At 38.1% G+C, this 24,425-nt stretch overlaps 2 protein-coding genes across 2 annotated transcripts; both read left to right on the top strand.

Moving 5' to 3' along the window:
• The first annotated feature begins 4,884 nt into the window (after window positions 1–4,884).
• LOC107778300 (histone H2B-like) lies at window positions 4,885–5,557 on the top strand. Its single transcript, XM_016598526.2, has one exon. The coding sequence runs from the start codon at window positions 4,977–4,979 to the stop codon at window positions 5,412–5,414; it is 438 nt and encodes a 145-aa protein (XP_016454012.1). The 5' UTR covers window positions 4,885–4,976; the 3' UTR covers window positions 5,415–5,557.
• Window positions 5,558–5,986: 429 nt separating this feature from the next.
• LOC107778302 (uncharacterized) lies at window positions 5,987–13,711 on the top strand. Its single transcript, XM_016598527.2, has 6 exons — window positions 5,987–6,543; window positions 7,080–7,270; window positions 7,380–7,425; window positions 8,583–8,665; window positions 8,765–8,881; window positions 13,096–13,711. The coding sequence occupies exons 1-6, from the start codon at window positions 6,309–6,311 to the stop codon at window positions 13,165–13,167; spliced, it is 744 nt and encodes a 247-aa protein (XP_016454013.1). The 5' UTR covers window positions 5,987–6,308; the 3' UTR covers window positions 13,168–13,711.
• Window positions 13,712–24,425: the final 10,714 nt, after the last annotated feature.

Genomic DNA, 24,425 nt, shown 5'->3' on the forward strand with positions numbered 1-24,425 from the left:
CCAAGTTTCACCTTTATCCCCCTCCCCTTCTGCTTCCATCTTGAAGATCAATCTTTCTTCCCCTACTCTGAGCATGAGTTTCCTTTCCTGAATATCCTGAATTGCTTTTCTAGTATACAAGAAGGGTCTCCCTATAATCATAGGGACCTCCTTATTCTCCTCCATTTTTACCACAATGAACTCCACAGGGAACACAAATTAATCCACCCGAACTAGCACATCCTCCACTATTCCTTTAGGTATGATTGTGGTCTGATCCGCCAGCTGCAATGACACGGGTATCGACCTGATTTCTCCAATATCTCCCTCCAATTTCCTGAAAATAGACAAAGGCATAAGATTAATGGAAGCACCTGAATCACACAAAGTTTTCTTAAACTTATTACTTCCTAAAGAGCAAGGTATAGTAAAACTCCTTGGACCTCCGCATTTTTTAGGGATCTTATTTTGTAGAATGGAACTACAATGCTCTGTGTTGTTTGAACATCGATGTCTCTTTCACTTTTCGCTTTTTGGACAACATCTCCTTCAAAAATTTAGCATAAGCTGGCATATGTGAAAGCATATCTATGAAAGGTATATTCACATGCACGTGCTTGAGCACTTCTAGAAAGCCCCCAAATTGTTTATCCATCTTTTCTCTTCTTTGCTTACGGGGAAGGGTAGAGCATGCATGTATTTACTTTCTCCAATCTCATAATTACTTCTTTGTTGGAACATCAAATTTGTTCTTCTCCTTCATATCATCATCTTGCTCTGCCCTCACTTTATTATAAACTTGATTTCCCTTCAAATCATTTTTTTGTTACCAACGGATCTTGCAATACATTTCCATTCCTCAATGACACTAAATATATTGTTTCCTTTTGGTATCCACAAAGAGGGTTCCTGGAGACCACTCAGATAATAGACTAGCAATCTGCCTTACTTGTCTCTCTAAGTTTCGAATGGTTGCACTATGAGTTTCAAATCTCTCATATGTTTTAATAATGAAGGCTTTTATTAGATCTTCCATGCTAGACTGATTAGAATGTGGAGGCTGGTATTGTTGCCTCTGCTGATTCTGAAATCCTGGAGCTCATTGTCCCAGAGGTCACAGATTATTCTACTGCCAGGAGTTCAGGCTACCACTTGGAGAACTCCAAGAAAAACCTGGGTGCCTTTGTCCCATATAGTTAAAATTACTACCACTCTGGTAGTTGCCTCTACTAAAGCTCCCCACATCATTTACCACTTCATATGCACCTGAGGCCTGACACTCATGAGTTGGATGATCCATTCCACATAAATCACAAACAAATGATGGTTGGATGTGGACCTTGGCTAAGGTCAACTTTCTTATCTCTTTGGCCATGACGCCTAGCTGGGCTTGCACTGATGCGTTGGAATCTACTTGATAAACCCAAACTAATTTTCTTTTATCATTACTCTCAGCAGGACACTAGTTAGCATCTTCAGAGAGCCCATCAAGAATTGCCACAATCTCCTCAGTAGTCTTCTTCATTAAAAGACCTCAAATTGTAGTGTTCAGAGTTCGTCGTGGGGGATGTGTCAGTCCATCCCAAAAATCCTAGAGTTACATCCATAATTCAACCCCATTATGCTGATACTTCCTCACTATCTCCTTGAATCTTTCACAAGCTTCGAAAACTATTTCAGTGTCCGTCTGGCAGAAGTTGTGTATTTCCCTTCTGAATTTCACTGTATTTACAGCTGAGAAGTATTTGTCAAGAAACTTTTTAGTCATGTCTTCCCATGTCATGATTGACCATATTAGTAAGTTACAAAATCAGTGCTTCACATCATCCTTCAGTAAAAAGGGGAATTCCCTTAAGTATATTGTATCTTTTGGCAGTCCGTTGTATTGGACGATGTTCATGATTTCCTCAAGATCCATCAAGTGAGTGTTAGGATCTTCATTCACCTTTCATCTGAAGACACATTTTATTCTGGATAGTTTGAACAAGTCTTGCTTCAACTCGAAATTATTTTCTGCTACTGGTGGAGGTCTGAGTCTGGACAATCCCTGATTGTAGACTGGTGTAGCACCCCGGGAAATTTCAAAGTGCTTAAGATGTATTAAGAAAGTTAATGTGTGCTAATTATATTATTTTATGAGTAAACGAGGACTATTAATATGCTGGATATTAATTGGATAGGCTAATAAGTGTATAAGGCATATTATAATGATTTGAGGTCTAAGGATAACCCTAAGTCCAAGTCAAGTTGGAAATTACATGATAGACTAAAGTTTCAAATGAGTACGCACATGATCTAAATTTGGATGAGTATATCTATATGAATATAAGGAGTTATGTGGGGGACAACCTATCAAATGAAAGGTCTTCGAGTCTAGTTTCTAACTCTTCAAACCGTTCGTCATTTGTATATTCCTACTATAGGTTATGATCAAATTACTGAAGGCTGGCAGTGAAGTATTGTCGGCAGTGAAGTACTGTCATAGTGCCCGAGTCCGTATCCAAGCTTCGAAGATGAGCGAACTGGGGATGCAAAACATCTGGGGCTACGTCCGAAACCCAGAAATCTGGGCCTCTAAGTACAAAATCGGGGGAAGAGAGTATTCTGATTATTGGAGGATAGGGTTCTTGAGGTGAAGGGGTAATTTTAAGCTCAAATCAAGTCCAACCAGCTAAGGTAAGTTGTTAATGATATTTTGGGTTGATTCTTACTCAATATACATGAGTTCTAATATCATTCTTGCATCCACATACTAGAATTGATCATCAAATCCTCAAGAACACAAAAATCACCAAAGTTGTGATTTGTCAAGATTGATCTACTATAGGTAATTCCAATGCTTCAAACTCGTTTATTATGAGTAGTTAGAAGTATTTGAAGCACTTGTTACAAGTTTTAATGGTTGAAAGATTGGATTATAAAACTCTAGTTCATAGCATAAATAGTACCTTTGAGAAAATAAGAGAGAAGATGAATAGTAATATTGGCGATGAAATTGATGAATACAATGAACCTATAGAATTATTTGTTAGCAAAAGTTGGAGGTGGTTCTTGACTCGACGTAGCTGCTCAAAAAAGTGAGAAAGCTAGGCGACATTCAAAACAAATAGGACTTCACGTAAAGACAATTAAAGGCCCAACTTAGCCTCCACACATAGACAACAAATGCATGCGGCAGAATAAGCATTAGATGATTTTATAATTCAAGACTTAGAGTCCTATATGCATGGTTTCTAAGTGATTATGAATTACAACATCATATATGCAACGTTATTGTTCTCAATGGCTTAGACGAGGAGGCGGTAAACTGTTTGCAAACTCAGAATTATTAGCGTTGATTTCATAGATATGCGTCTTAGGCAGGTGACTTTGTCCTATAGGCATAATTTCTAATAATTGACAACCGGACTTGATTTTATAACACCTTACTCTCATAGACACGTCATCCATGCGAGATAGTGTAATGAAAACAACAAGAGTAGTTGATTAAAATATTAGTGTCCTATAGTCATGATATCTGGATGGGCAGTACACTAAAGTTATATAAGCAATCGACCAATTGATTATTTGAAGTTCTATAGGCATGGTATCTAGCATATGTTTATACATCCTATAGGCATGCTATCTAAATGCACAATAGTATCATATAAACGAACATGGCAAATACTAACATGTTTGAAAAGTGTGCAAGTGAGATGTACATGATTCCTATAGACATGATTTCTACTGATGTACAGAAATAAAGCAAGTTAAACGAAATAGCATAGAAAGCACATAGACCCTATAAGCATATTTTCTACCTTTTCATGCAAATATTAGAATACCCCTACCTCTTTCCATTAATCCCAAACTGTTTGTTTACAAGTTATTACAACCCCAAGAAGAAATGACAAATTATAGTGTGAACGAATACAAGCCCAATGAGGCAGTTACAGGCCCAATACAGAAATAATCCACGGATGCCCCCAGAACTTCGATAGGGTTCCATAGGGTTCTAAGGACTAAGGTCTTTCTAGCAATTCCATATGGTTCTAAGGTCTTTTACGAGAAATTTTCGTATTTCTCTAGAACCTTCCCACACATGCTCGTCTATTTCATATGTAAGCTTTCCATATATAAAAAATATATGCCAAGCAGCACCTACGTGGCATGACGATGTGGCTGGCCATGGCACTGGGGCGGAGAGAGGGTGTTTGTTATTTACGGGTTCGAACGAACCCAGTAATTTTTTGCTTAGACCCTGTAGTTATACTAGAAAATCTATTAAATATGTATAAACGCTTAGTTGCAAACCCATAAACTTTAAATTATGGCTCCGTCTCCGCGATGACATCAAACTTCATTAGCAAATATTGTTATTGTCTCGAATCAATTGTGTCACTTATGCATTACTAAGCTCAAAGCATTAAAGTTTTGAATTGAATTTTAAATTCTTGCACACCGTCTACTCAAGTCCGATGAACCTTTGGGTACATCAATAGACATTTAAAAAAAGGAAGGAAAGAAAAATTTACATAATACATCTTTTCATTTCAGAAATTTTGAGTGTACATTGTGGTGGTTTTATTTCTTTTGGTCAACAAGCAAAGTTATGTATATATGAACACAACGGTACGACCTAAAATGATAATCCAACTTAATTTTACTTTTGGTTATAGTTAAACAAATAATTTTTTTTTATATCTTCTAGATATTTTATCAAAATGAGTAGTATTAACATTGCTTCTCAAAAGGCAAACGTGGCATATAAGGTAGAGAACAAGAAAAATGACACGGATCCAAAACAGACTTCCAAATCGCCGTTGATTAAATACATAGATCAACGGCTGTCAACAACGATCCGCGTCACTAGGCATTAACCAATCACAACTCCTGTCTAAAACACTATAAAATTAAAACGCTCTACTTGTTTTCTCCTCACAACTCAACTATTCAATCAAAGTCCTTTCTTCTTCGCTCTAAAAAACTCCTTGTTTATTTTCTCAGTCTTCCTAACAATGGCACCAAAAGCCGAGAAAAAGCCCGCCGAGAAGAAACCAGCAGCAGAAAAAACCCCCGCCGCAGAGAAAACTCCGAAGCCAAAGGCCGGCAAAAAACTGCCGAAGGACAGCGGTGCTGCAGCTGCCGGAGACAAGAAGAAGAAGAGAGCGAAAAAGTCAGTTGAAACCTACAAGATCTACATCTTCAAGGTGCTGAAACAAGTACATCCTGATATAGGTATTTCAAGTAAAGCTATGGGAATAATGAACAGTTTCATCAACGATATTTTCGAGAAGCTTGCTCAGGAATCTTCTAGACTTGCTAGGTACAACAAGAAGCCAACTATTACTTCTCGGGAAATTCAGACTGCTGTGAGACTTGTACTTCCTGGTGAATTGGCTAAGCACGCTGTTTCTGAAGGCACTAAGGCTGTTACGAAATTCACTAGCTCTTGAATGTTGTCTTAGGATTTGGGTTCTATTTCTATGGTCTTAATCTTGGCTTTTATGGATGTAAAAATAGTTTAAGTAGTTTGCTTTTAAGTAAAATCTATTGTAATCGACTGCTAGTTATGAATGGAATTAATCAGCTTTCTACATTGATTTGCTTTATTTTGAATTATGATGATTAATATTTTGAAATTGTACGGCGTATTTTAGCGAGTTTGGAGATATTTAGCGCCAGGTAAGAGGGTCGGTCAAGTAAAGTTTGTCATGTGTCTGCTAAAGTCCAAATTCCGTACACAGTTTTTGTTGCTAAAGTTGTTTTAAATATGTAAATAATTACTACTATAAACTATTTGGTTTACGGTGTATAAACTCAATATTATTATTAATTCTAAATTATCATATTGGATTGTTATACAAATATTTAGTATTTTTTTAGTAGGTATAAATATAAATTGAATAGTTTTAGTTTAAGAGATTAAAATTACTTTTTTCGTGTAATATTTGTATAAGACATAATATTTCGTTATGGAACTTATCATATACACTTTTACATAATTAACGACAATCTTTAGATACTCATTTGAAATAAAATGTACTCCTAGATAATTAGACAACTATACATAGAAAGCACTAACGCTGTATAAATCACTTCACATTTTTTTTTTGTAATTTATAATTAAAAATTTAGTAAAGAAATTGCTTTACACTTTGGGAAGTGCTTTCGTCACCGGTTAAGCCCACAAGCTAAAGTGCGCATCTACTTTCAAGCTAAGTTGCGCCTCTTTTGGTGACGTATTCAATTCCTAACCACACTCGTGAGCTTATCCTCAGTCTCACATCTCACAACCATAAAACAAACTTTGAAACCAATCAAATCCCTATTTGTTTCAGTGAAAATCCATGGCGCTGAGTTCAGCTTCTTCTTCACTAACAAATCTAAGCTACATTCCCTTTCATTACAAAAACCCTAGATTCCCTACAACCTCTGTTCCTTATGCATTATTGAACTTAACCTCTTCGTCTGACGATTCTTCAAAGCGTTCACTCCGCATTACAGCTGATTCTGCTCCCAAAGCTCGATTCATTGCCCGACGTAAAGAATCTCTTTCCGTTAAACAACTTCAACGTCCGCTAAGTAAGTTTCTACAACATTCTACTTTTTGTTCTCCTTATGTTTATGTAGTTGACTCTTATTTTACAAAGTATAATCTAAATTTAGAGTTAAGAAACTAAAGTCATTGCTATGGTCTTTGTTTTAATTTATGTGAATCTTTGTGCCTTAACATGAAGTTAAGAAAAAAGTGCATACTTTTGAAACTTGTGGTGTCAGTGATGTCATAACATTTGTATGATTATAAGACTTTTGAAACGTTTTAAACATGCCATACTATTTTTGTGGTAATAAAAATTGTCACTAAAGGGTAAAATAAGAAATTTAAGTTAAATTATTTTCAAATTTATTACAACTGAACAAGGTCCTTTTTTTGAACAGAGTAAAAATTAAATCGGGTCACATAAACTGGAATGGAGGGAGTACTAATGAATAATTTGAATATTATTCATATAGCTTCTGTTAAATTGAGACGTAGTTGAATGATTGTTTGAAGCAGTGAGTCTTGGTACTGTTTTGATTCTTCTGAGCTTTTCTTTTTACTCTTTTTGTTGATTTAGTGGAGTATATGAGCTTGCCGGCGAGCCAGTACTCGGTGTTGGATGCGGAGAGGATTGAACGAGTGGATGATAGTACATTCAGGTGTTATGTATATAGGTTCAAGTTCTTTGCATTTGAAGTGTGCCCTGTTTTGTTGGTTAGAGTTGAGGAGCAGCCTGATGGATGTTGTATCAAGCTGTTGTCTTGCAAGGTATATTGCATTTTTATGCTCAATTATGGATTTTCCAGTTGCTTTAACATTTTACTAATTTATGGCCATCTAATCATGTTATATTTATTTGTATTCTTCGAATTCTCAGCTTGAGGGATCTCCTATTGTGGTCGCCCAAAATGATAAATTTGACGGTATGGAGTCTTTTTAAGTGCTATTTCTATCATTTTGGATATTTGTGCGTGAGTCTCTTTATAAGTGGAAATGTGCTCGTGTTCAAAGAACAATTTTTCGGTAAGATCTTCGAAAGATGCACTGGTTCAATCGGGCTGCAATTTCATTTATTTGTTTCGTATTGGTCCATAACAGTGAAATAATGCACTTAGAACCGGATTACTTTTCTGGATGCAATTTGATGCTGCACTCACTTTGATTTGGATATTGTTGTATATCTTTCTGTGAGTACATTCTTGTTAGAGGTGTTGTACTTTTGCAGTTAGGTATAAGTTCTCTGGGAATCAAAACAGGGAACACATTTGATGAAGAAATAAAATATTGGCGAACAATTTAATTTTTTTTGTCCTCTTTACTAGTCATGAATATCTACATAAATCCAATCGATCCTTTTTTATGGACATGCCATTTGTAGAATAATGTAAACAAATCAGAATATGTGTTTTCTTTTTTAACAATGAATCCGTAAGTGGTTGTAGATGTCCGAGTTCTTCAGAAAACTACAATGTAATCTTAGTCCCGTTTCTTATCAAAAGGAAAACAAAAATCTCCTGTTTAGAGGATGGCTGCTTTAGTACTGTCTGTCAGTTAAGTGCACCATTTGTTACCTTTCTTCTCATAAAAGCTGAAATAGCTACATTTGTCATCCTTTTCAAAGGTTGGATACTTTCATACTGTTGGAAAGATGATGCAGCATTAGTTACCTTTCTTGATTTAAGGTAAATCTAGGATTCTAATGGCCAATTAGCGAATAATTTTCTTCTTGCATCGACTTGGGGAGGAAAACTGGATGTCCTTATAAGTTCAACTTCAGTGAAAACCCAGTTTCAACTTGTTTCCTAGACTTCCACTAGGCTGTTGTGGAAGGTTTCTGTTGAGAACATTGTATAAATAATTGACATAACATGATTCAAGTCGGTATGTTTTTGTCTTTAGTTTACTTATTTTTGACAAATTACCTTGAGGTGAAGTGGTCTTCCTTTTCGTCGGCAAAAGAACTTGATGTGACAAGTTGTCTGCAATAATAATTGCTCTCTTCGTGTGTGTGTCGTTCTTAATTGTTATTACATAATTCTTTTCAGGAGTGCTTTGACACTGATTTGGTATGGGCATGCAGCTTCTATGGTGAACAAAATATCGTATGATAGCGGGAGAAGAGACTCACCTGTGCAGCAACTCACTTCAGATGCTGTTATCGAGGTACTGAGTCTACTGACTGAGCTTCTCCGCGTTGCAATAAGAGTAAACACATTAGAACATTGGTTAGTTTGCATCACTTCTGATCGATTCTTTATGCAGGTGAACATTGAAATTCCCTTTGCATTTCGAGCAATTCCAGTGCAGGCAATCGAGTCAACTGGTGCTCAGGTCCTAGATCAGATACTGAGGATCATGCTTCCTAGGTTTATGGCACAGGTTTGTTGGTTCATTGTCCACTTAACTTTTTCTTCATAGTTTGCTTTCTGTAAATTTTGTTCTTGTACTATAATTCTATAAACTATTGGCAGCTACTTTTCTTGTCATTTCCCTGCTTCAACTCTCGAAATGCTAGAGTCCCTTCCATTAAGTTGGCATTTGAATCTAATAAAAGACCCACAACATCGTTTTAACCTTATTGTTGTCCATGTCACTTTTATATATGACTCTAGTATCTCTTAATTTTCACTATGTTTTATTGTTACTTCCCTTTTTTTTTTTTTTTTTCATCACCATCCTTTTTTTCTTTTTTTGGCAAGTAATGATAGTCTATAAATAGTATAAAAGCACTAAGACAATGTGTTAAAAATTACAAATTGTGCAATGCCTCGATCATATCTAACATGGAATCTACATCGTTTACAATGGCCATGTTGCACAAAAAATCTAACAAAGAAATATATTTGTGTTTACGACTATGTATGTTGCTAACTTTGCCTTCAAAAATTCTTTTTTTTTTTCATCACCATCTTCCTCACATTCTTCGTCTTTTTAACCCAGAGCAACTATCGTCACAAGTCATTATTAACACATTACTGAAAGTAATAGGCATATACAAAAGTGATGGTGATGACCATCTGACTGGATTCACCAAAAGTTGAGATTTTAATGTGGATACATCTTATTAGTAAGGGTAGCTTATTAGTGAATCTATCTCAGTTTATGGATTTTCTGGATATGTTAGGAGGGCTTAGGGGATGATTACTGTTTCTGGGATGCTGTTTGCACCTTTTTGCTATGTTGCTTGGATTCAAGTGCGGGTATCCGATCCGGGTGCGGATCTAGAGGCTGGATCATTCATAATCTAAATTTTAAGATTCCGTGGTACGGATCCAGCCATCCAGGCATGGATACGGGTGCGGGGTTTCGGCTAAAAATAATTCAAAATTTTAACAATAGATCTATATAAATATCCTAAATTATGAGAGATATTCTGTGAAAAATTTATAGGTTGTGGAGTGCAGCCAATAGCTCAAACTTTCATTTTGGGAATTTCTCAAGCTGTAGGCACTAAGCACTAGCAAGCAGCCAGCTAAAATTCAATATTTCTTTTTTCATTTTTCCTCAAATTTGTCCATGGATTGTGGTCAAGTACCCGATCTTGATTCACCACACCTGGTACGAATACCACACCCTTACCTGTATTAGTGTCGTGTTGACACGGGTGTGGCGGTTAAAATGAAGAGTCTGCGCAACATAACCTTTTTGTACCACCTTGATACCTGATGAATAAAATTTACTTTATCAAAAAAAAAAAGGTGGCACTAAGGTAAAGTACGGAACTGGTATAACCTTTTAATTGATGGAGAACGACCATCTGATTGGATTCACCAAAAGTTGAGATTTTAATGTGGATACATCTTTCTGCTTTTGCTTGGACTGAGGCGCGATGTATATATGTTTATTCGCGTTTATCCTTCATTATTATTTTAAAGCACTTACTTTGCTTAGACATCTCTTCTTTTTAGCTTTGTAGTGGGTATATTACTACCCTTCCTAATGCAGTACATATGAGATTGTTTTCTTTGGTCTAAATAGTTCAATGAAAGGGTAGTTTTATTGTGTATTAGGCCCTAGAAAAGTTTTGATAAGAAAATAAGGAAAATAGACAGATAGGTGTCATACTGAGGAAAGAAGAGTAGAAGTGACAGAAAAATGCTGCCAAGATTGAAAAGGGGGGATAGCCTGTCGGGAAGGGGCCTCTTTCGCCATCTGCAATTATGACAATGATGATTCGAGTCACCAAGAGAGTAATGTGGGAGGAGCCACTGTCTGACTTCTAGGTAGAGGGGTTTCTATTTAAGTTGTGTTTAACCCAATGAATGTTCTAGCATTAAGTTTAGGGCGTTGGAGGGAGAACTTCCAAAACATCATAGTTTTCAAAGTACCGGGAGGGGAGGGGGGAATCGAACGCACGTGGTATACAAAAAGTAGAGGACCTACACAAAATATGGGTCTCTGAAATGAACCAACTAAAAAAATTAACAGGAACCTTGTGGGTGCACAAAAAAATGACCAAAAACAAAAGGCATGCCGTAGCTATACAAACTTGTTTTCCACCTGGATATTGAATAGAAGCCACCCCTGATCCACAATGTTAGTCATTAAATAAAATATTAAAAAAAAACCTAAAAAGTAACGATTTTTGGACCAATGATGTTTTAGAACCAGAGCCAAAGTTATTTTTCTCTTATCTCACTCTTCTCTCTGTAGTTTCACCTCTAAGACTTTCAGAGGGTGACACTGGATTTCACTAGGCAGCTGAACTTCACCAGAGAGACCTCTATTTTCCTCAAAAGTTAATTGAACTATTTGTCATTTTGGTTTAGGTTAAAAACTCGAGATTTTTTTGCAAAAGTGATTGACTGGAATTATTAAAGAGATTTATCTTCTTTCATAGATGTTTTGCGTAAAAAGGGATTTTCTGCTATGTGAACTTTGTTCTCGCTGGCTAATCCAAAGTCACTCTCATAGTTTATAGTAGTATATTATAGGCATGGCTTGCTTGCCAGATTGCCTATTCATCTTTGTGCTAATTGGCCCAATATTGAATTTGATAATTAGGCCAACTGGTCAATAGTGATTTGACTATCATGAAAATTTGGGTGAAAAGTAAACAAAATGAGCAAATGAACATGGGTAAGGAGTGGGGTATTAGAAAAAAGAAGTGAACACAACAAGTTTGTTAGAGGGGTGGTTGTCGGTGGGACGCTGCTTGTATGAAGGAACCATTACAGTGTAAGGTTACAGGATTTGTAGGCTCAAATCGAAGCTGGGAATAACTTTAAAAGAAAAAGCCCAAAATGTTTTTGTTTTTGTTTAGATTTGGTTTATAAAACTGTCCCAACTGAGAAAAAGAATCCTCAAACACTCCTCTTTTTGTTAAAGAATCAAACCAGTGTTGGTGGAAGGTATCGAGTATCTAGTGGACAATCGATGTGCACGTAAGTTGGCTCGGAGGCCACCAGGAAAAAAAAGAAGAAACGGTATCATTATAGACGATACTAACTTGTTAGAATCAAGTTTTAGTTGTTTTTATTAAAAAAATATAAAGAAAAAGGTTTAGTTGTTGTTGCTACACGTACATTAGGTTTGCTCTATGACATGAGCCTTTTCCATGTAGTTGGAGATTATATGTCAGATGTAATGTTAAGTTTGGAATTTGGAGAATCGACAGTTTTGGAGAACACAATTGTTCAATTAGACGGATTATTGAGTATTAAAGTGAAACATCCCAAATAGTGCAGAATGGATATGGAGAATTCATATAATCGACCCAAACTAGTTTGTAATTGAGGCGTGGTTTGTTTTTGTTTTTGTGTTCATCTTTTTGTTTAATTTGGTTTCTTTTGAGATTGACGTCAAGTTTATCCATCAGAAAACTAAGCACAAAAGTACTACTCCTATTCTTTTGACCCCCAGAGAAATCTGATTGGTAGGAATAAATACAGATTGTATCCATCGAATGGGGTTCTTGAACCGGGTTTAGGTTCTGAAGGACCAGTGTTAGTGACCAATTAACTCGGTTAGATTAGGTAACGAGTCTAGTAGTATGGATCAAGGTAAAATGACATATTGATATAACTGACTAGATAAGTATGTACATCTAATTACCCCCAGGGGTTTGGTCTAGTGGTTAAAGTGTAGCTCGTGATGTGTGAGTTATGCGCACGTCATGGGTTCGAACCCTGCCGCAGACTATCCTGGTATTTAATTAGAGAAAGGTAGAGGGGCGGCCCCATCATCCACCGAATTTGAGATGTGCCCTGGCCCTTGAGGATTTCCCGGTTATCTAGAAGAAAGGTAAGTACTCAAAAATTCAATCCAATGTAAACCTTAACAAAGATGGAGTTCTGGGGTTCTGTGAATTGCCTTTCACACACTTTTCTATGCTGTTGTTAGTTGTGAATATTGTGGGTGTGATTATACACTACATCAGCTGAACTCTACAGTTACTTCCACTTTTGGGCTTTAGCTATAAAAGTAGATATTTCCTATGTTTCAGAGTTAGTGATTCTTAATTTTTAACCTACGTGAGAATTTACATCACTATTTCTCGAAAATCTCTCTTTTTAAAAATAACTTTTCTGAAAATCTCCTCACTTTTCCTTTGCTCTGCTCTCTTTTTTATGCGTTGGGTTTCTTGCATCCAGCTAGCCAAGGACTATCAAGCTTGGGCGTCAGGTGACACTTCGAGGCAGCCTCTAGGAACTGGTCAGATTTGAGACAGCAAGAATCATCATCCTACGCAAGTCTCGTTGGTTGCTTCTGTAATTTACTATTGCAAGAGAGCAGAAAGTTCTTTGGTGTCAACAAATATTCTCCGCCAGTTTTTCCCTGTAAAGCACAGAATTTGATTTTCTCAACTTATGCTTGGTCAGTGGATAAAATTGCAACGCAGAATCTCAGTCCAAGCAAGTGATCCTGCTGAGCGCCAACCATAAATGTGTAGAAAAACATGGATGGATAATCTGTATGTATTGAATTTTTGTTGCCAGATTACATCTTTAGGCCCTGCATAATAGTTGAATACTCATGAACAAAATGCTATCAAATGAGTTTCTTCATATATCTGGTGTAAGACAGTGAGGCTGCCATTTATGTAGGAGTGGTCTCACCTAAGTTACTGGACATGTTTTCCTTCTTTTTTGGTGGCGACGTGATGCAGGGGTCAGTGTTAGATACCTCTAGCTCGGGAAAAATTTATCCACACTTCGTGTTTACACTTAACAGATGAAAATATGACATGTTTTTTTTCTTATGCACTTCTATCACTGACCATGTTTAATTAATCTATATTGTTACCTCTTTGATTCTATCTGTCACTTATGGTAAACTAATGTGGTTGGTGTAAGAACAGTTTGTAGGTAAGTTTGTTTTGCCATCTAGCTCTTGGCTGAAAGTTGTTTCTGCAATGAGCTTTCTCAGATTATATTGAATCATAGCTGGTCCATGTATATTTATTTTCCCCTCAACCAACTCTGTGTTTGAAAAATTGCTCAAGGTTTTTTGGAAATAGTAAAAAGGCTGTTATTTTCACGTGTACCCCCAGGCAGAAAGTAAACTTGGATTTTCTTCTATACGTTTATCTTATTCATTGAAAATCGGAGATCATAGTTACGATTGGAAAAATTTATGAGATATGCATGTAAACTAAAATCATTTAACTATGGTTAGTGATGTGTATTCTCACTTTAATTTATAACTATTATGATTAAATTGCTTAGTTTACTATAAACATTTAGGTGCATGTAAGTATTTTTTGCTACAAATTAGACCGGCGTTGATGTAAATAAACTTGATGTTTTTGAATTAAGTTTGCTTGTGGTGTTACGCAAATAAATTTCAGAAAAAAAGAAAAAACTTGCTTAAAGAAATCGTATTCAATGTTTGGTTGTGTAGAATACTATTCCGTCAGAGTCGCTTATGGTTTAAGCTCCATTTTGACTGTGGTGATTGGTGAATGTTGATTAGTCAACGTTAATCTCGTTTAACTAAGTAGGTAATCCGCATATGTCTTTGTTTATTTTCACTAATCGTTTACTTTTTCTTTTGTAAATGTACTACGGACACGTAAGAGTGAAGTTTACTCCTACATTGACAAAATCATAGGCAATAAATAAGGCAATGAATATGATTTGCATCTGCATGGGCCTATAATTTATGTTGAGTCAATTAATTGGTTGAATTGAAACAAGTGACTGATATTGATTCTTATGTAGGCTTTCAGACCTAAAAACTTTACTCCAATGTCAATTTGTATTTTTCTTTCATTTAGTAAATATTTTTTTTTGTTTGATTTCATTGAATTATTTATCACATGGGATGCATATTTATTAATAGATCGGATATATGGCCCCATATTTATTATTTTCTTAGATCCCATTAAATATTTTGTCAGTGCAATTCGGCTCATCAATTTCTTGTTATGCAATTCCTTACCACTCGAGCATGGGCGAATTTATTAATGTTGCACCTATGAAGACATAAATATTGGGATCGATAAAGTGAGGAATTGAGCCTAGTTACGATTTCGTCTTGAAAACCATATTCCTACAATTAACATGCGTACTGTCATGGGCGGCTTTCCAGCCATGCCCCATGACCTCTTGGACGCGCCCCATGGCTTGCAAGCCTCCCAATGCCTAGCGTCATGGTTGGCTCCATGGTCTTGACCGCGCTAAGTGACAAGCGCGCTTGTACCTATGTCGCCCCACCGATAGCCCTCGCCAGCGCCCAGCCGTAGACAGATGCCAACAACGCCGCGCGCGCAGACCTTGATGATAAAGACAAGGTTGCTGCCAACAGACCGGCTTCTACTTTGTAGGAATCTAAGTCCTTTTCATTATAAATATATAGCAACTTTATTTCATGTATTTCCATTATGTCTCTCTAGCTTAGTTAGGTCAAGTCCTGTACCTTTGATTTTTTTTTTTAAGCACTATTAGGGGGGATCAAGCAATCAAATTTTCTAGCAAGCAATTAATTCTCTGTACTAGTATCTCTCCCCCTCGACACCGTGTTGCTTTTATGTAATAGCGTTCATTAATACAATCAGGCTTTCTTTCATTCTCAATTCTCATTTCTGTGATCTCAATTACTCTTGACATTGATTTTCCCGTACGACACTAACAATCTCGTCTAGCGTACGGAGAGGACCTTAATTGGCGGAGAGTAATTGCACTGACATCGGTTGCTTAGCCTTACGCCACCCTTCCAAGAAAACTCAGGAAGGCGCCGCGTAACAGTTGGTATCAGAGCCTAGGCTCGACATCGGATGAGGGAATACATTGCCATTACCACCGTTTCTAACCAAGGGAATCATGGGGACCGCATTGTGGCCCTTGAAGAGACGGTTGACGTATTACGACCCATCATGGATACGGTGCATGATCTAAGAACCAACCTAGTACAAAGGTTGGACGATCTGGACCGCATGATGCGGGTCATGCGGCAGGCTGAAGGTGACATTGCGAACATCATACGCGACTGAGGGAGACCGACAAACGGTAGCCATAGAGGCAACCGAAATTTTTGGTAAGCTCGAGGGCCTCCAATAGGAGCGTGCCGAAGATTTAACCTACAGGGCACAAGAGGCAGCCAGGGGACTGCCATGCAGTAAACTATAGACAACTTGATAGGCCAACTCAATGTTGTCAATGCTGCACTACAAGGCCTACTTCGAGGAGGCGGAAACCATATCGGGGGTGTTGTGAACCTCGCCCTTGTGCCACAAAAGCTGAAGATTCCTGAGCCAAAACCATACAATGGAGCTAGGAATGCCAAAGAAGTGGAGAACTTCATTTTCGACATCGAATAGTACTTCAATGACGTGGGGGAGTTAGAAGAAGCAAAAAGGTAGCAACTACTGCTATGTATCTTCAGGGTAATGCTAAACTCTGGTAAATGGTGAAATACGAAGCCATCAGGTCCAGTGAAGATAATCTCGAGACATGGGCAGAACTAAGGCAGTCATACGCCTACAGTTCTTTCCCGAAAATATTGAGTACAATGCGCGGAGGAAGCTACGGGAGCTCCGCCAGACACAGTCAGTGCGGGATTACGTGCGGGAATTCTCCGTGCTCATGCTGAACATAGGGGATATGGGGGACAAAGACAAACTCTTCACATTCCTTGAAAGTTTGAAACCTCATGCTCATATGGAGCTGCAAAGACAAAGAGTAGACACCTTACCCAAGTCGATCCAAGCAGCGGAATGCCTTGGGGACTATCAAGTGGAATCTCGGAAGGATATGCCTCAACCGCCTGTCAGAGCGGGATACAAAGGGGGCCAGCTTAGCAATGGTGGCTCTAGCAGAAGTGGATGAGATCAGAGTGGAACCAAATCTAAGGCTCCTTCATCAGACAATAATAGTACTGCATCAAACAACAACGATCAGGGGAGAAAGCCCCCTTCAGGATGCCGTCATTGCGGCAGACCACATTGGAACAATGAATGCCCACATGCACATATGAACGCTCATCAAACTTTTGATAATGGGACGGATGATGACACGGATGATGCTGACCAGACCGAACCACTAGGTGCCTTCAACGCACTTGTTTGTTCCATTTTTGAGGTCTTAGCGGGAACCAGTGCTGGTATCCGTAAGAAGAAAGACCCATGCCCAACGACCAAGAAAAGGAAATAGAAGGCGGATGAAGGGCCTTCTCTTAACCAAGGGAAGACCTTAATGTTCATCAAGATGAAAATTAATGGTAAGCCCATTCGGGTGATGATAGACACGAGTGCTACTCACATCTACTTAGCCTCAACTCAGGTAGAATACCTTGGTCTAGTTATGGGAAAGGGCAGAGGTCGTGTCAAGGCTATTAACTCACCACCTCAGCCGGTGGGTAGAATAGCCAAATGAGTGCTAGTGAAGCTTGGCCCTTATGAAGGAAAAGTCAACTTGCGTGTGGTGATCATAGATGACTTCGAGCTGATAGTTGGATTGGAATTCATGAGGCAAACCAACACCATTCCTGTACCTTATGCCGACATGCTACTGATGATGGGAGCAAACGGGGCCAAGCCCTGTATTATTCCATGCACAACCATAATTATGGCCGCAGAGAATATATCGGCCTTGTAGTTGAAGAATGGAGTCGATAGATATGAACCTACATTCATGGATACCCTCTGTATTGAAGATATAGAATGCTCATCGGTTCCCATTCCTGCACCCGTGAAGGAGTTGTTACTGGAGTTTGAAGACGTCATGCTATAAGATATGCCAAAGAGACTCCCGCCTAGGTGCACTGTGGACCATGAGAGCGAGTTGGTTCCGGATGCGAAGCCACCCACCCAGGCGCCTTACAGAATGTCACAACCCGAGCTCACCAAGCTTCGGAGACAGTTGACGAAAATTCTAGACACGGGGATCATTGTGCCCTCCAAGTCCCTTTATGGGCCCCCTGTGCTATTCCAAAAGAAATATGATGGCACCCTACGACTCTGTGTGGATTATCGGGCCCTAAACAAAATCATCGTGAAGAACAAGTACCCTATCCTGCTCATGGCAAACTTGTTCGATAGATTGGGTGGTGCCACAGTGTTCACCAAAATAGACATGAAGAGAGGTTATTGGCAAGTCCGAATTGCTGAAGGATATGAACACAAGACGACCTGTGTGATAAGATATGGGTCGTATGACTTCCTAGTCATGCCATTCGACTTGACTATTGCTCTAGACACATTTTGCACATTGATGAACCAAGTCTTCCGAGAGTACATTGATGAGTTCGTAGTAGTCTACTTGGACAACATTGTGATATATAGCAAAACATTGGAGGAACACCTGGAGCACCTGCGGAAAGTCTTAGCCCGACTGCGGGAACACGAATTATATGCGAAGCTGTCCAAGTGCGCATTTGCCCAAAAGTAGATTAACTTCCTCGGACATGTCATCGAGGAAGGGCAGATAAAGATGGACCAACAAAAGATTCAAGATGTCACAGATTGACCGCCGCCTAAGGATATCCACACCTTGAGGGCGTTCCTTGGCCTATGAAACTTTTATCGGCGATTTATGAAGAATTACTCTCTCATTGCATTGCCGTTGACAGAACTCCTGAAGAAGGTCACGCCTTGGGATTAGGGTCCTAGGCGAGGCCTTCAACGCATTGAAAGCGGCTATGTTTAGCAGCCCCATCTTGGCTCTTCATGATTTGGCCAAGCCATTCGAAGTATTCGAAGTACAGACGGATGCCTCTGAATATGCTTTGGGCGGAGTTTTGCTACAAAAGGGGCATCAGTGGCGTACGATAGTCGGAAGTTGAAGGATGCAGAACGGCGCTATACCGCCCACGAAAAAGAATTATTGGCTGTCGTCCATTGCTTACACTTTTAGAGGCACTATTTGCTGGGAACCCCGTTCGTGGTTATGACAGACAACATAACTGTTGGCCATTTCATGACCCAGCCAAAGCTGAATGGCCGATAGGCCAGGTGGCAGGAAATCCTAGCGGAATTTCACTTCAACCTAGAGTACCGAAGCAGGAAGACCAACCAAGTTGCTGATGCGCTCAGTCGAAGGGCCGACTTAGCATCGGTGTGCCTACTCGCCACCCTAAAGGGGAGCAAAGTGGCCACCATTATAAGAGACCATATACAAGATCTATACCCAAAGGATCCTGCTGCACAATATTTGGTCGATTTGGTAGGACAGGTCAAGACTCGCCAGTTCTACATGGAAGACGGGTTCCTGCAGGTGAAAGAGAACCGACTTTATGTTCCTAAAGGAGGAGATCTGCAAAGGACTCTTCTGATGGAATACCATGATAATTTGTGGGCCGACCATCCAGGTGAATAACGCACCAGAGCATCGTTGCGCCGTGCTTATTATTGGCCTCAAATGGCTAATGATGTTGCTCAGTATGTGACGCCTTGCTTAGAATGCCAGAAAGACAAGTCAGACAACTTGACACAAGCGGGCCTTTTGGAGCCATTGCATGTTCCAAAGAGACCTTGGGAGAACGTTTCACTGGATTTCCTCACTGGGCTGCCCAAGGTCGGAGATCTTACAACTATCTTAGTTGTGGTAGATCAATTTTCCAAGTATGCTATATTTATAGCTGCCCCACAATATATATCAGCAGAAGATACATCTCAACTCTTCTTCTCTCATGTTGTCAAATATTGGGGTCTGCCTAAATCGTTTGTGATTGCGACTCTCGTTTCGCTAGCAACTTTTGGACTCAGCTCTTTAAGTGCCTCGAGTCCAAATTGAGCCATAGTTCAAGTTTTCATCCGCAATTTGATGGCCAGACGGAGCGGTTCAATGGCATGCTGGAGGTATATCTCCGCCATTTTATTACCGGATCGCAGAAGAATTAGATGAAGCTTGTGGATGCTGCTCAACTGTATTTCAATTCACAAAAGAGCTCTAGTACAAACAAAAGCGCTTTTGAAATTATTACCAGACAACAACCGCTACTCCCACATATTGTGAATGCCCAAAACATGTCGGTCAAAGCCCAAAAGCGGATGAAGAAGCACACTGATCAAAACCGTCGCTTTGTTGAATACCAAGTAGGAGACAAAGTGATGGTGACAAAGCGATACTTGTTTGCAGAGGTCCATGACCCTCGTCTATTGCAAAAATACATTGGACCTTTGTCCATTGAAAAGCGCATTGAGAAAGTTGCATACCGGGTGGATACCCCAGCCTGGTGGAAGATTTATCTAGTCTTCTATGTCAGTCTTCTGAAACTTTTTCGGGAAGACATGGAGGATCCTTCACGGAGCCAACTCACAATACCCAATATTCGAGGCCCTAATTCAACCGAGAAAATGGGGGTAGAAGCTATTCTTGATGATCGAGTGGCTCATGCTTCAAGGAAGATCACCAAAAGTTCTTGGTGAAATGGCAAGGCTATGATGCCCAAGAAAATACTTGGGAGAGGGGAACAAACCTCAAAGCCTACAAGAGCATGATCGATGATTATCTTGAAAGTAAGGCGCCGAGTACGTCGCCAACTCAGGTGGGGGAGAATGTCATGGGCGGCTTTCCAGCCATGCTCCATGGCCCCTTGAACGCGTCTCATGGCATTCTGGCAAGCCTCCCAACGCCTAGCGCCATGGTCAACCCCGTGGTCTTGGCCGCGCCAAGTGACAAGCGCGCCTATGCCTATGTCGCCCCACCGATAGCCCTCGTCAGCGCCCAGCCGCAGGCAGATGCCAACAGCGCCGCGCGCGCAGACCCTGATGCTAAAGACAAAGTTGTTGCCAACAGACCAGCTTCTACTTTGTAGGAATCTAAGTCTTTTCATTGTAAATATAGAGTAGTTTTATTTCATGTATTTCCGTTATGTCTCTCTAGCTTAGTTAGGTCAAGTCTTGTTACTTTGGTTTATTTTTTTTAAGCACTATTAGGGGATCAAGCAAATAATTCTCTGTACTGGTGCATCTCCCCCTCAATATCGTGTTGCTTTTATGTAATAGCGTTCATTAATACAATCAAGCTTTCTTTCATTCTCAATTCTCATTTCTGTTATCTCAATTATTCTTGACATTGATTTTCCTGCGACACTGACAATCTCGTCTAACTTACGGAAAGGATCTCAGTTGGCGGATAGTAACTGTACTGAATCGGTTGCTTAGCCTTACGTTGGTCTCCCTAAAATACTAACACAAGTTTTACGTTATAAATGGGGAATGAGTTAACATTGCACATTGTTCCATACAAATACAAATCCTCTTTCTGTATCCATTTATAAACAAAGAAAATCAAATTCATCAATCCCAATGTGGTGTCATTCTCTCAACTTTCAACGTGGATGTCAGCGAAGTATATTGAGTAAAGATCATCCCTTCTTACACCCACTTAATTAGACAATACTACAAAACTAATTAATCCAAATAACAATATATCAACAAAGAAGAAAGCCCGATCTCTAAGTTACAACTTCCTTCATACAAAAGGAATTAACCAACCACTCCAAAGTTAATAAAAGCCGGGTTCAGAATTTTAACTTAGTGAGACCAACTGTTAAATTTTTTAATACTATTTTCATTGTACTTTAAAAATCAAAGGTTCAAATCTAAATTTATTTAAATTTTCATATAAAAAAATTATATTACGCGTCAAAAATATAATCGGATAAATCTGAGGTCAAAGTATTAGATCAGACCTTAACCCTACCCTGAGGTAAAGAAGAGATACTGTTTCAAATAGATCCTCAGCTCCCTTCCTCCAAAAACTATCCACCTTGATTCCGGAGTGACTCGAACTCACAACCTTTTGATTGGAATTGAAGGGTGCTAACCACCAGAGCAACCCACTCCTCCGAGAGTGTTAGATCTGCCCTGAAGCTAATTAGTGTACCCAAAAAAAAAAAAAAAAAAAACACAGCATTTTTCCTCATCTCTTCTCTCTGCAGCTGAAATCCATAGTTAGTAACATTCTGAACAATCTATTAGCCCAAAAAAAAAAAAAAAATCATTCAGAACAATCGCTAATTTAGTGTCACAGTTTTTCTCTAGTAAATATCAGAAAATTTGGCGATAATTGCTCATTAATTCATCAAAATGAAACGCAACAGATATTTCTCTTATGGAAATCAAAATGATGATATAATGAATTGGCTGGACGTTTCATTAATTGACATCTACTATATATATGATTCATAATTCAGATCCACTTTATATCTAAATTCTTGAAAACATATAACAACTTTTATGTATGTATCTAAACTAAAATAATTCACATAGTATTATAAGATGTAAAAGAAAAAAAAAGTATGACAAATACATACTTCAATTTCTTGATCTTGTATCCGTGTATAAATCTTTTCTTTATCTTTTGTGCCTTTTGGGATTCACCCGAATCTCCTCAGCCGAAAAATCAGACGGTATATATACATACAAGTTCTAATTTTAGTTTTCTGTATATATAGCAAATATCAAACCCGTTGATAAAAATTCTGTCTCCGCCACTGTCTTTAATTTACACAAGGCATCTTCTTTTCTTGGTACCCCCATTAGAATTCACATCAACAAGCTTGAAAAATGAATCTATTTCATCTCCTTTCACAATCTCAAAATAATCAAGTAATTTCCTCTTGCATGAAGGTATACTTTTTGTTTTTTTGGGTGCTGGTGGACAGTTGATAATTTTTGGGATCAAATATTGAGGAGATTTTGGAGTTTGGCATTTCTCTTCATCATCTCTAGTAATAATATCAGAATTCTGAGATGAATAATTAGTTACTTTGATATTTGGTGATTGGATTTCTAACAAATCTTGCCTTAATTCTAGATCTGTAGACATGTTTTTTTTTTTGGTGGAATTCTATGGCCTATAGGAGGGGGTGGGAGAGAGAATTGAAAGGTTGTGGACAAGAAATGGGAGGGATGATTGTTAAGTTAGATGTCAATTTATATAAGAGTTAAAAAAGGAGTGTCGCTTGCCCCTTTTTCTTCAATGTGGCTCTGCCACTGATGGGGTGGGGGTGGGGTTAGGAGAATGGGGAGAGGCGTGCAAAGGAAGGTAATTGAGTGAGAAAAAGAGGCTTTTGATATTTCTTCATTCTTACACAAATATATTAAACTTGAGCTCTAACTATTTTTTTTTTTGCTTTGTTACATAATTTTTTTTTTTTTGAATTTAAGTTACATTAACGGTGGTTATTCAAAGTATTCATCTATTGCCGGAAAATCATTATTCTTTGATTTTGACATGATAATCACTCAATTATTCATTGATTCCTTTATAAAATGGATCTAGGATTTTTTTTGGCTGTAAGTGGACTCATAAATAACTGATATATATAATATATATTCGGTGAAAGTGACTTTTATTTGGATTGGTAAATAGTTGAGTAATTTTTGTTGTGATAAAACAAAGAATAGTAACTTTTCAGTACAATAGATGAGACCAATATTAATTGGATGACCACCCATTAATTCTTTTTCATTATTAATGTAATTTATTTTGCTATAGCTACTTTAATTTATTTACTATACTAAGTTGTGCTATGAAGAGTTATTTGATGTATATCAACTTAAATTGATAGAATACATATATCTTTTTAATCATTTTTATTAGATTACTAATAATAATTATATATTCCAAAAAGAAAGAAAAACTACTACTATTAACACTAAACTAGAATTCTTTTCTAACCAAATGAGAAGAAAATAAAAATATTTGATGGCAGTAGAACGACAAAAGATAAGATAGATTGATTTAGAGGATGTGAGAGGTGTCTCTCTCGATACTCGGATCTGAAATTCATGAGATTATTCAGCTTTTTTTGGAGGATTGTGAGGTAGTAGAAGTTTACAATTCACGTTTGAGACAAAAAGTGGTACAATTAACTATATAGTCGGACTCAAATACGAGTACCAATAAGCCAAAAAAAATTGGTACAACTAATTATATAGACTTTACATCCTTAAAAAAAAAAAAAAAAAGGGGAAGAAAGAGATAGCTTTACAACCGTCATTAACCCTTTTTTTCACCCTTTCTACTCACGTCTTCTCTTTGGCATGTTCACGGAATTTTAGGCAATTTGGATACCTCTAATACTACCCATTGTATATACTAGCGCTAAATGATTACATGCATAAAGTGTTTATACCATCAACTAATATAGAGAAAAAAAGGTCGAATTATTTCTTTGCTTTGAGAAGTAATTCACATTTAACCTTAGTTATACTTTATAAACAAAATACCCTAATGTTAATAAAGTGGTTAAAAATATCCTCCACCCGTTAACACTTTCTACCATAGAATGCCAACAAAAAAAAAAGGAAAAGGGAGGGGGAGGGGGAGGGGGAGGGGGGAGGGGATAAAATAAGGTTCCTGGAAGGTGTTAACAGTTGAGGGTGTTTTCAACAACTTTGTTAATGATAGCGAAGTTTTTGTTCGCAAAATATAACGAAGATAAAATGTGAACTAGTATTTTTAAAATTAAAGGGGTAAATCTAATATTTTTCATTCACATATATTTAAATACTTCTATCGAGTGTTTACAC

This window comes from Nicotiana tabacum, chromosome 13 (assembly GCF_000715075.1).
Source record: "Nicotiana tabacum cultivar K326 chromosome 13, ASM71507v2, whole genome shotgun sequence".
NCBI lineage: Eukaryota > Viridiplantae > Streptophyta > Magnoliopsida > Solanales > Solanaceae > Nicotiana > Nicotiana tabacum.